General features: G+C 43.1%; 1 protein-coding gene across 1 annotated transcript in view; it reads right to left on the reverse strand.

Moving 5' to 3' along the window:
* Positions 1–16085, reverse strand: part of CNTNAP5 (contactin associated protein family member 5) — a 342838-nt gene that overhangs the window by 111073 nt on the left and 215680 nt on the right. The window contains exon 12 of the mRNA XM_075284694.1: positions 12295–12414. Coding sequence (XP_075140795.1) covers positions 12295–12414 — 120 coding nt within the window. The remainder of the gene's footprint in view (positions 1–12294; positions 12415–16085) is intronic.

Here is a 16085-nt window from a genome sequence, read left to right on the forward strand (position 1 = left end):
TGCCACATTACCCCTGTACTGAGACATTATCAGCTGAACCTGCTGCACACTCAGCTCTGCTGCATCGGACACTGCTACATCGGCCAACACTGCTACATCGGGCCGTGTGCTCAGCTCGACTACTCCGGAGATGCAGCCAAGCAGAGCGCACACCCAGCACTGCTACATCGGAGATGAAGCAGAGCTGGCTGTTCGCTGAGCTTGGCTACTCTGGAGTAGTCGAGCTCAGCGCATGGCCCGATGTAGCAGTGCTGGCCGATGTAGCAGTCCGATGCAGCAGAGCTGAGTGTGCAGCAGTATTCAGTGCACACTCAGCTCTACTTCATCTCCGGTGTAGCAGTGCCAGCACTGCTACATCTCAGCATAGGAATGAATTGACCAGCGTTGATTGACGAATGCTGTAGCATTCGGGTAATCAACGTTGGTTCTGCCGGTGGACGCAGAGTCTAAGATTGGTCCACAGCAGTCTCCATTCTGGTCCAATCTTAGACTCCGCCTCCTCACAGACCAGCCTCCGGCAGAACCAGCTTTGATTGGCCGAATGCCGTACACTGTATGGCATTCAGCCAATCAACGCTGGGCAATGCATTCCTATGGGAAAAAGTCAGCTCCCGCATATTGCAAGCTGACAGGGATTCCGACATAATGCAATGACTTGGGCTTGTTAGATGCCCCCAGACATGCTCCCCCTGCTGTCCCAGTTGCATTCCAGGGTGTTGGCATCATTTCCTGGGGTGTCATAGTGGACTTGGTGACCCTCCTGAGTCGAATGGTGGGATCCCCAGAAACAAAGCATTTTTCCCCATAGACTATAATGGGGTTCGATATTCGTTCGAATAGTCCAATATTGAGCGGCTATTCAAAACGAATATCGAATATTTTACTATTCGCTCATCTCTAATCATTACATGTGTACCTTATGCTTATACAGTATACTGCCTGAGTATGACATCATTACATGTTTTTCGTATGTTTATACAGTATACTGCCTATTTGAAGCAGTTTGCATTACAGTTTACACCATTGCCATTTTTTTTTTTTTTTTTTTTTTTTTTTGCGCGGACACAAATTCGGACCTGCAGGACTTTATATTTATGCAAAATAAAAAATGTTTTCACATCAGAGAGGCCGCACACAGACACTGGTGCTTTGTTCATATGAATGGGTTTTTTAACCCCTTAAGGACCAGGCCATTTTTTGGTTTCGCATTTTCGTTTTTCCCTCCTCACATTTCAAGAGCCATAACTTTTTCAATTTTCAGTTCACAGAGTCACATGATAGCTTATTGTTTGCGGGACAAATTGTACTTTGTAATGGCACCATTCAATATGCTGTGCAATGTACTGGGAAGCTGGAAAAAAATTCAGAATGAGGCACAATTGGAGAAAAAATGCATTTGCGCCATTTTCTTATGGGTTTAATTTTTACAGCATTCACTGTTTGGTACAAATGACATGTTACCTGTGTTCTACGTGTCAGTACGAACGCGGTGATACCAAATTTATATAGTATTTGAAATTTTTTGATACTTTTAAAAAAATGATAAACTTTGCAAAATAGAAAAAAAAATTTGTGTCATCATGTTCTAACACCTGTAACTTTTTCATATTTCCATGTATGGAGCTGGTTGTGGTGTCTTTTTATGCGGGACAAGATGACGTTTCTATTGATACCATTTGGGGAAAGATCCGATGGTTTGATCACTTTTTATTCAATTTATTATAGGAGGCAAAGTGTTGAAAAAAACGCTTTTTGGCTGTTTTTATTTTTTTTGCCGCTACGCCGTTCGCAGTACGGGATAAATGTTTTAATATTCTAATAGTTCAGGCATTTTGGAGCGCAGGGATACCTAATATGTTTAATGTTCTTTAATTACTTTTATAGCTGATCTAGGGAAAGGGGGGTGATTTGAACTTTTATATTTTTTTTATTTTTTTAATACTTTTAAAAACTTTTTTTTTTCTTCTGTTACATTTATGATCAGACCCCTTAGGTACCTTGAAACCTAGGGAGTCTGATCGCTCATACTATTCACTGCAATACTACAGTATTGCAGTGAATAGGAAAATCGCAGCACTTCTATTAGAGGCTGCCTCTGGCATCCTGTAATAGATCTAGTGCAGAGACAAGCCTGGAAGCCTTCAATAGGCTTCCGGCTGTCATAGCAACCGATCACCGCCCTCTTGTGACGTTCAGGAGGGCGGCGATCGGGGAAACATGGTGGCGCCCATGCCGCCGGCGCCGTTTACACACTGCGGTCACGTTTGACCGCAGTGTGTAAAGGGTTAACAGCAGCGATCGGCTCGGGCACCGACCGCTGCTGTTAGTGGCAGGTCCTGGCTGTATTATACAGCCGGCATCTGCCCTGTATGGAGCGAGCTCAGCGTGTGAGCTCGCTCCATACATCCCCATGCGACCCATGACGTACAGTTACGTCAAGGGTCGCTAAGGGGTTAAACTGACCATATGCAAGTCATCCCCAAACAGTTTTTCCTGCAATATCCACAGAAACATGGCGGGCGGACATCGGCGCAAGTGTGAACACCCCCTAAGTCTCCTGCGTCAAGGGGCCGCACCCTCTGCACAGCATTACTATTGGTTTGGGAAACATTGTGGATTAATACGGCAAATCACTTACAATCCCACTGACCATCAAATACTGATACAATCTCTGTTGGGAACAATGTAACGGTCTGTTCCACCATCAGGACATATTTGCATACGATATTTGGAGGGTTCGCTCATTTTTTTTGCTGTCAGAAATGTTGCAAAGTTGTAGTGAATACGCAAATTGTAAGAAACAAAGTAAAAATAGGCAAGTTTCATGGCTGATGGGTGAAGGAACATCGGGCGTCTTGTCTCCTGATTGTGACTTGGTAATTTGTCAGCTGAAGAGTTTTCCTCCTAATTACACAAACAGTGCGCTATAGATTGTGGCACAATGTATGTGTGAAGGATTGTAATGCTATGTACCTGTCATAATAGCTTCCATGGAATGAGCCGGCTCATTGTTGTGACGCGTTGCAATCTGTTCCATCTCAGTTAGCAATTAAACATATCTATCATTATGACTTTCTCCTTACAATGGAATTGCACTTCTGCCTGTCAGAATCAGCCACAGTGAAGCCTCGCCTGACAACCCCAGATGGAGCCGTCTCCTTGTACTTTTCACTGAAGTTTACTGCTTTTTTTCTTATAAAAAGTAAAGGAGGGAAAAGGAAATGTAAGCAGAAATAGGTTAGAGAATGCAAATTCCCAGCTCCTTTCTAGGTCGCCGCTTGGAGTCTACGTCTGGTATTGATCAAGGGTTAGGCAGAGCAGGCAGCAGCTTTGGCCACCGTTATAGACATTGTTTGATGACAGGGTGTTCCCCTGCACCCTACCACTTTCAATCATGTCAGTGTCCTAATGTTTTTCTGAATTACAGTAACCATGAGCTCTTTACTAGGGGGCATCTGATGTCGCCACGGGCACAGTAATGGGGGAACAACAGCATTGGACTTAGGCTTTGGAATGGAAAGTTGTTGTAGAAGGTGAGGAACAGCTGGAGGGCTCTAAAAAGCAAGAAGCAAAAGATTTCTGGGCACCAAAGTCTACAAAGACAAGTTATGGCTGGGAGCAGTCGTCATGGTGGACTGGGTCAGATGGAGGATAAAGGGGGAAATGAACAAGTCCAATAAGAGGAGACGTCAGCGGAGAGTTACTGCAAGTCCCTGCACCGGATTCACTGCAAGGCTCAGGGATTACAGTATCTCACGTTCTAAACTAGAGATGCGAGAACCAGTTTGTAATGAGCCGTGCTTGTAACACATTTTCCAAAATTCTTGCATTTGGTAGAACCTGAGAGTTTTGGCTTTCCCGTGAGATCCCAATGTGGATTGCGCTGGCATCAAGATGCCTAATCCTGGCAAACCTCTCTTGACCACTGTGGACCAATTATAGGCCTTATTGGTCCCACAGGGCCCTTGACATCACAGAAGAGGCTCAAAGACACCAGGGAATGTATTGCTCAGGTTAGGGAAGGTGAGTATAAGTGTTTGCTATTTTCTTCACCTCCCATAGGTCTCGGCTTTTTATAATCTGAGGACTGAAGACACCAGGGAAATAATAAAAGCACCTTCAGTTCCAACAAGTTTGGTCCAAAACTAAACAGGAAGGTGAACCTTGCAAATATTCATAAAACAAATCTCACCGATCACTACTCTAAGCCTTCCTGCAACCAGCACCCTGATTTTTTGGAACTTTTTACATCAACAGAAACCGGACGGCTCAGCTGCTAACTACTCCTGCAGATATTATAACCCCAATACTGATATCTTCAGGATGACCTCTCTGACTTGTCGTCCAAGAAGGATCACAGTGACAAGGAGCAGGTCACATTACAGCCCAAACCGTAGATAAAACCAGCCGAGAAGCCGCTGACCCTCGCACCAGCTGAGAAAAGCAGATACGACCGAGGATACCGAGAAGATGTCACACTCCTCTGTGTCTACAGGAGAAAGTAGGTCCAATAAGATGTCCAGTCACTGCTTCTGGTCACTAAGATGGTGCTGAGGACCCAGCGAGGACACCAGAAGGCCATGGACATTGAGCTGTAAGTCCTTCCTGCACCATCAGTATAACATGACTTTGGCCATTTCACCGCTCACTCCTCCAAGACACATCTGGGCTTTTTTGTCAATTATAAATGTGCAGCAAGGTACCTATGACAACTATCTCCAAGGAAGATTCGGGGTTTCCTAGGAATCAAAAGATGTATTTTTACCAATGCAACAGAAATTTAAAGGGACCCGACGTCACAATCTATATCCGTGCTTATTTTGACCTCAGCTTGATTCTGACTTTGTATTTGATCCTGTCCTAGTTCTACTGACTTGTGATGTCTGACCCTGGCTTGTCTCTGACTACTCAACCCTGGCTTACTGTCCTAACCTCTGCCTTTCTATGACTTTGAATGTATTCCACCTGCCCTCAGTCTTGGCTCACCTACCTTTCTGTATGACCCCTGGTAATTTGCATCAGTGTCACTTTGGCCCTTGGCCAGCCGTACATACACTGGGACCACTCTGAATGGCAGTGACCTGCTAGATTCCCAGCAGAAAATTGTAGGTTCTCACATCGGGGTTAAAGGGTCAATTCCAAGAAAGCTACAAGACAATTCCCTTGGGAGAGGCCCAACTCAAATAGGTTAGGTGTGTCCACAACCCGCTGTCCATTACAACATCTCCAGAGGCTCTTGGCACAGCCAATATAACATAAGGTAGTAATCATAGGGGCATGTCCCTGTCTGTTCTGTAATTGTGGAATACTGCAGTCCCTAGCCTGCAACACCTGAAAACAGATCATAATACCTTGTATTCATCCCAATATCCAATACAATCAACTCATATTGTATCAAAATGATATAGAAATGGTGTAAAATGTATCGCTATCGTGCCATGACATAGTAACATAGTATAGCTTAAAAAAGATATATGTGCACTGAGATCACAGGATAAATGTAGTGAAGGGCCAAATGACTAGGAACGTGCCGGGTTTGTTACGAATTTTACAAAAATTTTGGGTTCTACCAAATTAAATTTCCGGAGTTTTGCCAGCTAAATGATTTTAGGGGCATAAAAGTTGCATAAAAAAACTTACAAAAATGTGTTCACCTTTCCGGGGCTCCACCATAACCCCAGCAATGACCTGGGAGGGTCAAAGAAGATGGTAGACAGCCCGGGAGGAGGACCTGAATGGCGGGGAATGCCATGATTTTTCCACCCATGCCCTGTCCTCTGCTTAATATTCTATGGGGACACCAGAGTATAATATTTCGCTTTGATAGCATTCAAGGAATATTTCAATAATCTCTAAATTTGCTAATTTCTGCAATTTCTAAATTGCTACTTAATTTTAGAACTTGTTCATGATTTCTTCCCCTTTGCGCTTCCCGGGGTGCCTATAATGTCTCTGTGGGTGACAGATCCCGTGCGGGCGCGTGAGCCAGGTGTGTGGCCCCTCTCATGGCTCCTGCGTTTGATTCCTTCATGAATAGTTAATCTGATCAGATAACTCTTGTGAATGCGGAGGAGGTTAAGCGAGAAATCTACAGCTTGCTACAATGTAACTTCAGGCGCTTCAAGATGCAACAAAGCAAACAATTACTTCTTAAAGAGCCATCTGGGCTTTCGGTGAGAAGGATGACCCATGTTACAAAATAATGCATGTGAAAAAATCAATCCAAAAAGCTCCAGCAGCTGCTCCCGAGTGCAGCTAATAAAATGCAGCATTGATATGAAGACTGCAGATGGAGACAATGAACAATAAGTGATAAAAATGATCCAAGTAAGAGGCAAGGAAATGTAAATCTGCTTCTTCGGAGACACATTTTGATTTATTTACATAGGACTCCTGAGGACAAACGGCTTCTTAAATTTTGTGACAGTGAAGCAGAGATTCAGCCTGCATTAAACTGTCATCTAACGCTGAGCATTAGCATTTACAGACTTCACATAACGTGTTGTTTGTGTTCTGCAGGGCAAACAGCGTAAAATGCCGCACTAACCTTTACTACCACTAGGCAGCAGTATAGAGTATTGCACTGCATATGCCTGACTCAAAGCTTCTTGTTTTTGGTGTTGCTCATAGATATGGTTTTCTTTAATAGCACCCCCCGAGGTCAGGAGTGGTATTACAATTAACTAATAACATTACTTAAGGATATTCAAAATGTTTTTACAATCCATCCATACTGTTACTTTCCCTCTTATACTTTTTTCTGCCCTGTTATGTGATCCTTATATCATGAATATGTGCAGGGCCTTTGAATTGGTGCAGTGAGGGCGGACCTTCACCTTCCTGGAGCACTTCTCTTGCCACTGAGACCCCTACCATCTTCTGCTTGCATCATCTGGTGCAGTGTGATTTCACCTTCCCACTGTTATGACATCACTCATCCAACTTGAGCAGCATAAGTGCTCCAGGGAGCTGAAGTCCCGCCCTCAGTGCACCCACTGCCTCATTTACATAAGGCCCCCTCAGACCCTCAGATCTCTCTGCATTACCACTTGAAGTCTGATTTCACCTTTCTACTGTTATGACATCACTCATCCCACTTGAGCAGCTGGGGAAGTGCACCCAATGCTGAAGGCCTGCCCTCAGTGCACCCACTGCCTCATTTACATAAGGCCCCCTCAGACCCTCAGATCTCTTTGCATTACCACCTGCAGTCTGATTTCACCTTTCTACTGTTATGACATCACTCATCCCACTTGAGCAGCCAGGGCAGTGCACCCAATGCTGAAGGCCTGCCCTCAGTGCACCCACTGCCTCATTTGCATAAGGCCCCCTCAGATCTCTCTGCATTACCACTTGCAGTCTGATTTCACCTTTCTACTGTTTTGACATCACTCATCCCACTTGAGCAGCCAGAGCAGTGCTCCCAATGCTGAAGACCCGCCCTCAGTGCACCCACTGCTTCATTTGCATAAGGCCCTCTCAGATCTCTCTGTATTACCACTTGCAGTCTGATTTCACCTTTCTACTGTTATGACATCACTCATCCCACTTGAGCAGCCAGGGCAGTGCACCCAATGCTGAAGGCCCGCCCTCAGTGCACCAACTGCCTCATTTACATAAGGCTCCAGTTATTTTTCTCCAACTCTACACAAATGACCTAGATCACACAGGTCTGCTGTTTATTACAATAAGGTGCCCTGTAATCCGGTGAGGACAGGTGATAGACTGTACGGCATACGCTAACATCTCACATTGAGGTTGCATTGCAGAGACTGATACAATAGAAGATATTCTGTTACCTGCAGATATTGTATTACATATAGAATGAGTTATCAAGGGTGTTTGAAGGACACGCTGTCTGCAGAGATTGGGCTCAGCCTCGGCGCAGGTTGAGGATTGTGTGTGACAGAAGTGACTTATCTTAATGCTCTCTCCACATCAGGTCATGAAGGGCTTTCCCACATGTACGAACGTTCGCGCTTCTCCCTGCAGCTACATATTAATTTTTAAATGAAGCCTTCATCGATGCTACTCAGCAACTTGGTGATTTCAGCTTCGATTTACATTTCTAACCTCCTGATCATTACGAGGAGCTGAATTTCCCGGAGGTTCTCACTCGATCCATCTACAAAACCCTCAAGAGGGGGGGAAGAGAGAAAGCAGCCGGGATTACTTCTGAAAAGTAAGTCTAAGGTTAATGGCTGCAGGAGACGAGACGCGGGAAGCGCGGAGAGAGGGATGAGCTCAAGAGGCTTGATGAGGAATTAACATTAATTAGCATAAAATAATCACAATCATCGCAAATAGGGTTAGATAAGACGCATTAATAATGGAAAAAACTCTCAAATTACATTAAGTGTAAATTACCAGCTGAAGCAGGAGATACAGTAACGTACAAGGCGATTATAGAACCGCAATAGACCGACATGGACAGAACCTGCTCCATACTCGCAGAGCTGCAAAAATATACGGCCATGTGCATGGGGCCAGAGAAAGGCACAGGTCTGTAGGGCTGGATTCCCATTACCCCTGTTAATGGCCATTGGCGTCTTCCATTATAGGATGAGAGCAACAGGCAGTAAAGTGTTGCAGAGACATTAAAATGTTGCATTGACAACAATGTAACAACAAGATAAAGTTCTGCATTCAAGAAGATAGAAAATATCGTCCACCATGTTGTTTATTGATTTCAATGGCAACATACATAGAATCCGTCTGTGTCCATTCTCTGCAACAATTTAATGTCTGTTGCTGTCACCCTATGATTGAAGACAACAAGGGTTGTGTGACCCCGACCTTAACTTTCCATTATTAGGGATCCTTAGCACATGCTGAGAGTATGGCCTGATAGACAATCACTCATTTACTTGTCTCCTATCACGCCGAAGGGAAACTCTCATCATCCCCCATCCCTGACTATGAGCCTTTATTCACTCCAGTGTTCATCACTTTGCCCAAATGTTGTTTATTTCATTGGAAAGACTTCACTGAACCTCCCAATGAAACGCCTCTTATATGTCGCCAGGCGCCGGGACGGTTCCTGTAATTTATAAAATCTCACATTGTTTTTGATGGAATAAAAAGATCAAATAGAAAGATCTAAGCCCCATCTGTGCCCGGGCTTCACTGTGCACCAGTCAGTGCTGGATACAGCCCCGCTAACCCCGGCATTGAGCACAGTATAAGCTCCGCGCCCATCACTTGGTTATATTGTTGCTGTTTGCTTTTCTGTTTTCGCCTATAGAAACACTTGACTGAGCCCTCACCATTATTTGTCGTCGATGTCGCTGGCGCCGAAGTGAATTCTCTTCTTTATAAAGCTTAATAATATTTTGATGTAATAAAAGAACAGAACTCCATCAGTCTCCAGACATCATGGAAACCACTCAATGCTTCACAGCAACCTGGTAACAAAGGGCACCCAGTACGGTAAAGGCTTGGCGAGGACGATATCTGGAGAGAGTTGTGTCCTTTACACAATCACATTGTTGCTGTTTGTATCCACTTTATGTGACACTCAGGACTGGGGTTCAAATGTGCCCAAATGTTTTTGATTCCCATTAATACAAATTGACGGAGTCTCCCAATAATCTGTCATAGATGTCACCAAGTTAAATCCAACAGACTGATATACGAGCTCCATAGGTCTATCCAGGCTTCATGGAAACCGCCCAGTGCTCCAGACCAAGCCTTGTGCCTAGCCTAGAACTCTAACCCCAGGTAGTAACATTGTATCCGGAAGCAACAACCTGCACCTATAACCCCAGCACGCCCCCCCAGAGCCAGCGGTTCCGGTCATTATGTAGATTTGTTTTCTTGCTTCTATCATGGTATTCGTCTTACAAGGGGATTTGATTTGTGCAGCTTATACATAAAGTCTCGCGTTATTGATGTTATATAAAACCTGCCTCTACATCAGTCCCTGAGCAGGCAGAAAATGAACAGACAAGAGACTACAAAGATGTGTGAAATTCATTCGGTAAAATCTGGGAAACTGCTGAGACAATGAGAATGACGGTGACATAACACGCGGCGGAGGCAGCGATATCACATCTAGGAGGCTCTGCTACATGTCCCATAGGTAAGATACAAGAAGCCAGAACACCATCAGGGACTTATACTGTGTATCCTGCAGTCACCGATACAGTATGGTCTCTATATATACAGTATGGTCTCTATATATACAGTATGGTCTCTATATATACAGTATGGTCTCTATATGTACAGTATGGTCTCTATATATACAGTATGGTCTCTATATATACAGTATGGTCTCTATATGTACAGTATGGTCTATATATATACAGTATGGTCTCTATATGTACAGTATGATCTCTATATATACAGTATGGTCTCTATATGTACAGTATGGTCTCTATATGTACAGTATGGTCTCTATATATACAGTATGGTCTCTATATATACAGTATGGTCTCTATATGTACAGTATGGTCTCTATATATACAGTATGGTCTCTATATGTACAGTATGGTCTCTATATATACAGTATGGTCTCTATATGTACAGTATGGTCTCTATATATACAGTATGGTCTCTATATGTACAGTATGGTCTCTATATATACAGTATGGTCTCTATATGTACAGTATGGTCTCTATATATACAGTATGGTCTCTATATACAGTATGGTCTCTATATATACAGTATGGTCTCTATATATACAGTATGGTCTCTATATGTACAGTATGGTCTCTATATATACAGTATGGTCTCTATATGTACAGTATGGTCTCTATATATACAGTATGGTCTCTATATATACAGTATGGTCTCTATATGTACAGTATGGTCTCTATATGTACAGTATGGTCTCTATATATACAGTATGGTCTCTATATGTACAGTATGGTCTCTATATGTACAGTATGGTCTCTATATATACAGTATGGTCTCTATATGTACAGTATGGTCTCTATATGTACAGTATGGTCTCTATATATACAGTATGGTCTCTATATGTACAGTATGGTCTCTATATGTACAGTATGGTCTCTATATATACAGTATGGTCTCTATATATACAGTATGGTCTCTATATATACAGTATGGTCTCTATATGTACAGTATGGTCTCTATATATACAGTATGGTCTCTATATATACAGTATGGTCTCTATATATACACTATGGTCTCTATCTAGTAACAGGATCTCCATTACACATAACCTCTCCTGTCCTGAGGATATTCCCCATCCCATCATCTCTATGCACCAAACATGTTCTTTCCAAATCTCCGCAATGTCTTTTGTCAGATGTTGTTTGCTGGCTTGTCGTACTGTATATGTGTGTACCGTGTATATGTATGCACTATGTATATATGTATAATGTGTATATGTGTGTACTGTGTATATGTATATAATGTGTATATATGTATGTAATATATATGTATATATGTGTGTATTGTGTATATGTGTGTACTGTATATATGTGTGTACTGTGTATATGAGTGTAATATATATGTATATAATGTGTATATGTATGTACTGTGTATATGAGTGCTATGTAATACATGTGTTATGTGCACTGTTGGTGTGGTATACCGCATATACGTGTATTGTCTTTTCTGTGTGTGCTATTTGGTGAAAGGAGAAATAATTCCTATTATACTGCCCTATAATAACCTGTAATATGACGGCACTGTCAGTAAGCTGCAGTCAGTCTATGAGAGTCCGCTCACCTATCTGGATATCCTCTTATATATCTCTTCCAATCCCCAATGCCCATCCCCCACCACAATCTATTACTAATATATTTACACCGCTGATATTTTCCCGCTGTCCTTGGAAGTCTTTCTGCAGCTTCATGTTGTCAGATATGACTGGAGCTACAAATGGGCTTTGGAATAATTCAGGAGCCGATCCCATCGTCCTCAGACATGCCCCCCGTGCCCCCGCCGCAGTAATGGTCTCCTGCTATGCCTAAATAAGCTGCTGTCTCCTTGCTAGGACTCTGGCTGAGCGTTTTCTATGATATTTTCTGGTATTTAATGGAGATCACCAGCTGCCCTGTCATCTGCCCACCGTATCCAACAAAACAAGCCTGCGCAGTAGGACGGCCATCTCCATCCTGGCACACGCAAGGCACAGGTGACAGCGCTGACAATTGTCAAGCGACAGAAGCGTCTGATAAAGCCAAGAGTGGATGGTCCTCACTGATCAGCCGCGTAAATTAGGCTCCTGCTGCTTTAAGCCGCTCCAGTCCCCCTTTGATATTGAAGAGATTGTGAAATATTGATGGCAGCGTTAAATATGAATGAAGAGGACGCGCGACTTACCCGTAATGTTACAGTAAACACGGACAGGTCCAAGTGGCCCGCTTCCATCTGAGTCGATGTAGTAGTAGTCGGACGGGTAACCCTTGTGCCTGTAAGCCTCGCAGGACTGTTCATACAATGCTGGAATTGGGAAAAGTAGAGGAAACAATGTTACTCTTTCAGTTTTTTTCCCCCAGAAATATTATGCCAATTTCTACTCATTTTTGCAAATGTGATCTGACACGATCCTTTAATGGAGACCCATAGGGATATGGCATCAGCAGTCTGGATGGTGCCCGTCCCTGGCACCAGGGGATTGTGCTCATCGAGAGAAGCTTTGCCAAATTAGACCTATGTGACTGAATTCTGAACTTGTTTTGAATTTCTCAGATGAGCAAATCAAAAAAGAAAAAAAAAATTGAGATTCTACATCGAAACTTTCATTACAAATATTCCATTCCAAGGACGCTGTGTCTCAGGCTGGTGTCACAAGGACATTGGAGAACATCTCGCTTCTCTAGCAAGATAATTATAGCTTTGGGATGCTTGAATAAACTGAAAACCTTCAAGGAGGTATCAGAGGAAATTTCCAGATATTGGAACAAGAACTGGTGCATCGACCAGTCACATTGCCAAAAAGTCAGGGTTGTGCTATCCCTTCTTAGGTCCTACTGTTGGCCCAGGCTTCAGTCCTGCGGATGGATAGTAATACTTAGAGGAGACGTTAGCTACTTCCTGCACATCCCAGAATTCCTTATTTTTTAAAAAATATTTTAAAAATTTTAAAATAATTAAAAATTTTAAAAAATTTAAATTTTAATATTTTAAAATTTTAAAATATTTTATGTAAAAAAACAAGTGATGACAAAAGTTAAACTGGCCTCGGGAGAGGTAATATGGCTGACAGCGGTGTAAAAAAGAGACCAGAACGCAACTGCCTGTCCCAGATACGGAAGACAGGAAACAGTTTGATGTTGCCCAGAGCGCGGTGCATTGTGGGAGATCATAGTCCGGGACACTGACAACATGTCACATTCAATAGCAACAAGGAGAATAAAAAATACAATGTGTCAAAAGTGGTAACACATGAATGTTCATCAAGTTAAAAAAAGGTTTCTCTTAATTTGATACATTGTTAAAATTTAAAATTCTGAACATTCTAAACAATGAAAAATCAACAAAGTGTATAAGATGATTATTTTACAGATGTCACTGTGGTGTCTGGGTCCTTGTCTCCTACCCTATTGCCTTTCTGTGGATCCGGATATGACATCCTTGGTGAGGACCAGATGATTGGGTCTAATCAGCGGAAGTATCAAGCGAGATCAGCAGCACGATGGAGCAGGAGGCTTATTTCTTCAGAGTCCTGCTGCAATCTCAGCCTCCCAACATGTCAGTATCTGGACGGAATCTGCAGCTGAATCCTATGTGTGAACTTACCCTAAGGCTACATTTACACGGATGTATGCATGTGTCGGACTTGTGGTTGACTGGCATAGACGGCACATACATGATATCGATGTGCTATCCACGTGCTATCCATGTGCTATCCACGTGCTATCCATGTGTTGCCCTTGTGCTAACCATGTGCTATCCACGTGCTATCCATGTCCTATCCACGTGCTATACATGTGCTATCCATGTGTTGCCCTTGTGCTAACCATGTGCTATCCACGTGCTATCCATGTGCTATCCACATGCTATCCATGTGTTGCCCTTGTGCTAACCATGTGCTATCCATGTGTTGCCCTTGTGCTAACCATGTGCTATCCATGTCCTATCCACGTGCTATCCATGTGCTAGCTATGTGCTATCCATGTGCTAGCTATGTGCTATCCATGTGCTAGCTATGTGCTATCCATGTGCTAGCTATGTGCTATCCATGTGCTATCCACGCGCTATCCACGTGCTATCCATGTGTTGCCCTTGTGCTAACCATGTGCTATCCACGTGCTATCCATGTCCAATCCACGTGCTATACACGTGCTAGCTATGTGCTATCCATATGTTGCCCTTGTGCTATCCATGTGCTAGCCATGTGCTGCTCATGCCTCCATGGACCCATTCATTCCATTCAGTGAGCCCAGGCAACAAAAAAATTGGAATAGGAATTACCCTGAGTTCTGAGTTTTTCCCTGGGCTCAATGAGTCCTTTTTCTGGCCACGATAAGCACAGCCAGGACACTGATAATGAATATGTTTGGGTGTATGAAGCCTAACTAGTGCAGGAATTTCATATTGTCCGCTGATTTGTTATGACTATATGTGCTCGTCTATTGTATGGGACTTCTATATTATCTGGATACAAACAATTGCCTGAACTGGAAACTAACTCAGCCTTGCAAAGAAAACCCACCAAGAATTAGACTCCCGGCGTTGTTCATTTGTTTCCTGCGCTGTTTATTCTAATCCGGTAACTATTTGCCTTTTCTATGTCGCTGCCTTTAAGCGTAATGAAACAATTAGCGCAGATATCGCTGACCATTTCTTTCCGAGGACCCTTGAAATCTGGGGAATGTTTTCTACCAAGAGCGTTACTAAATATATTGCTTATCAGGAGACTTTTATGGCGCTTCAAGTCGGACATTAATTAACACAGCCATAATTATACATTCAGCAAGGAAGCCGCGGACAAAGCCGAGAATGCTGAGATGGAGAATCTCTATGCAGATGATTATTTCTTGAGTCGGGGTAATAAATGTCACCCGTTGTTGAACAAACACTTGAGAATGTGCTAAACATCACCAAGGACGGTGCAGGCGCGGCGCCGCGCTTTTAGTGTAACACGTCTTAGGGCTTTTAGTGCAATATCAATAGAGTAACAGATCATTCATTATTTACCAGCGCGAAGAGGCGCCCAGAAAACACGCAACTCCTCCAAAAACGGGAATGCATCTGTCTATGCAAGGTCATAGGTCATTGGAGAGTCAGGAGGTCATATGTGACATCTCTGAGGGCGTCCGCTCTACATTTTGGAGGGGAAATTCTGGTTTAGCTGTCATCCCAGATTGTATCACTGGGTTACCAGGCGCTGATCCATAGGGCGTTTTCCATTAATACGAAAAATAATATTTGCATATTCTTTACTTAGAATATGCAGCAGCGCGTGAATCCCGGCTGCACCCGAAAAGTGCTGACACCGATATCAGGGCAGGGGTTACAGCCTAACGTCAAGGGGTAAGTAATGCAAGGCTATGGAAAAGAAGTTTCAGGGGTGCCCTTCACCATCCAGCAATAATACCAAGGGCCCCATTTACAGAAGGAATAGCGCCTCCTAGTGTACACCAGAGAGGTTTGCCGAGGTAAAACGCAGACATAGTGTCCCCATAGTGACCCATGATGTCCCCCATCATGGTGTTCACCATCACTATATAGTCTTCATAAAACATTCATTTGCAAAGTATCTGACCCAACTTCATTTTTTTTTTTTTTCTAAATCTTGGCCTAACCCCTTTATGGGAGACACCATGATCCCAATGGTCTAGTAAGCTGACACCAATGTCACTCCTTATAGTAATACATCCGGTGGCCAAAAAACCATAGTGATCCAATTGGGAGGCATCAGATAGTCTTATATTAGTACAGCACCATCTGGTGGCAGGGTAAATAAAGAGATCCATAGGGCATTTTCCATTGGGTGGTGGAAGTGAGCACCTTATTATAATACACTGCAAAAAAAAATTAAAAAAAATTGCAGCCAATGATATATCCTTGTTGATACAGTGCTAAAAACTCAAAAAAAAAAAGACATTGACTCAGTGAGCCAGCAGAGGGCGCCACCTTATGAAGTTTTTATGTTAAACATATTTTTA

The sequence above is a fragment of the Leptodactylus fuscus genome, chromosome 8 (genome assembly GCF_031893055.1).
Source record: "Leptodactylus fuscus isolate aLepFus1 chromosome 8, aLepFus1.hap2, whole genome shotgun sequence".
Classification (NCBI taxonomy): domain Eukaryota; kingdom Metazoa; phylum Chordata; class Amphibia; order Anura; family Leptodactylidae; genus Leptodactylus; species Leptodactylus fuscus.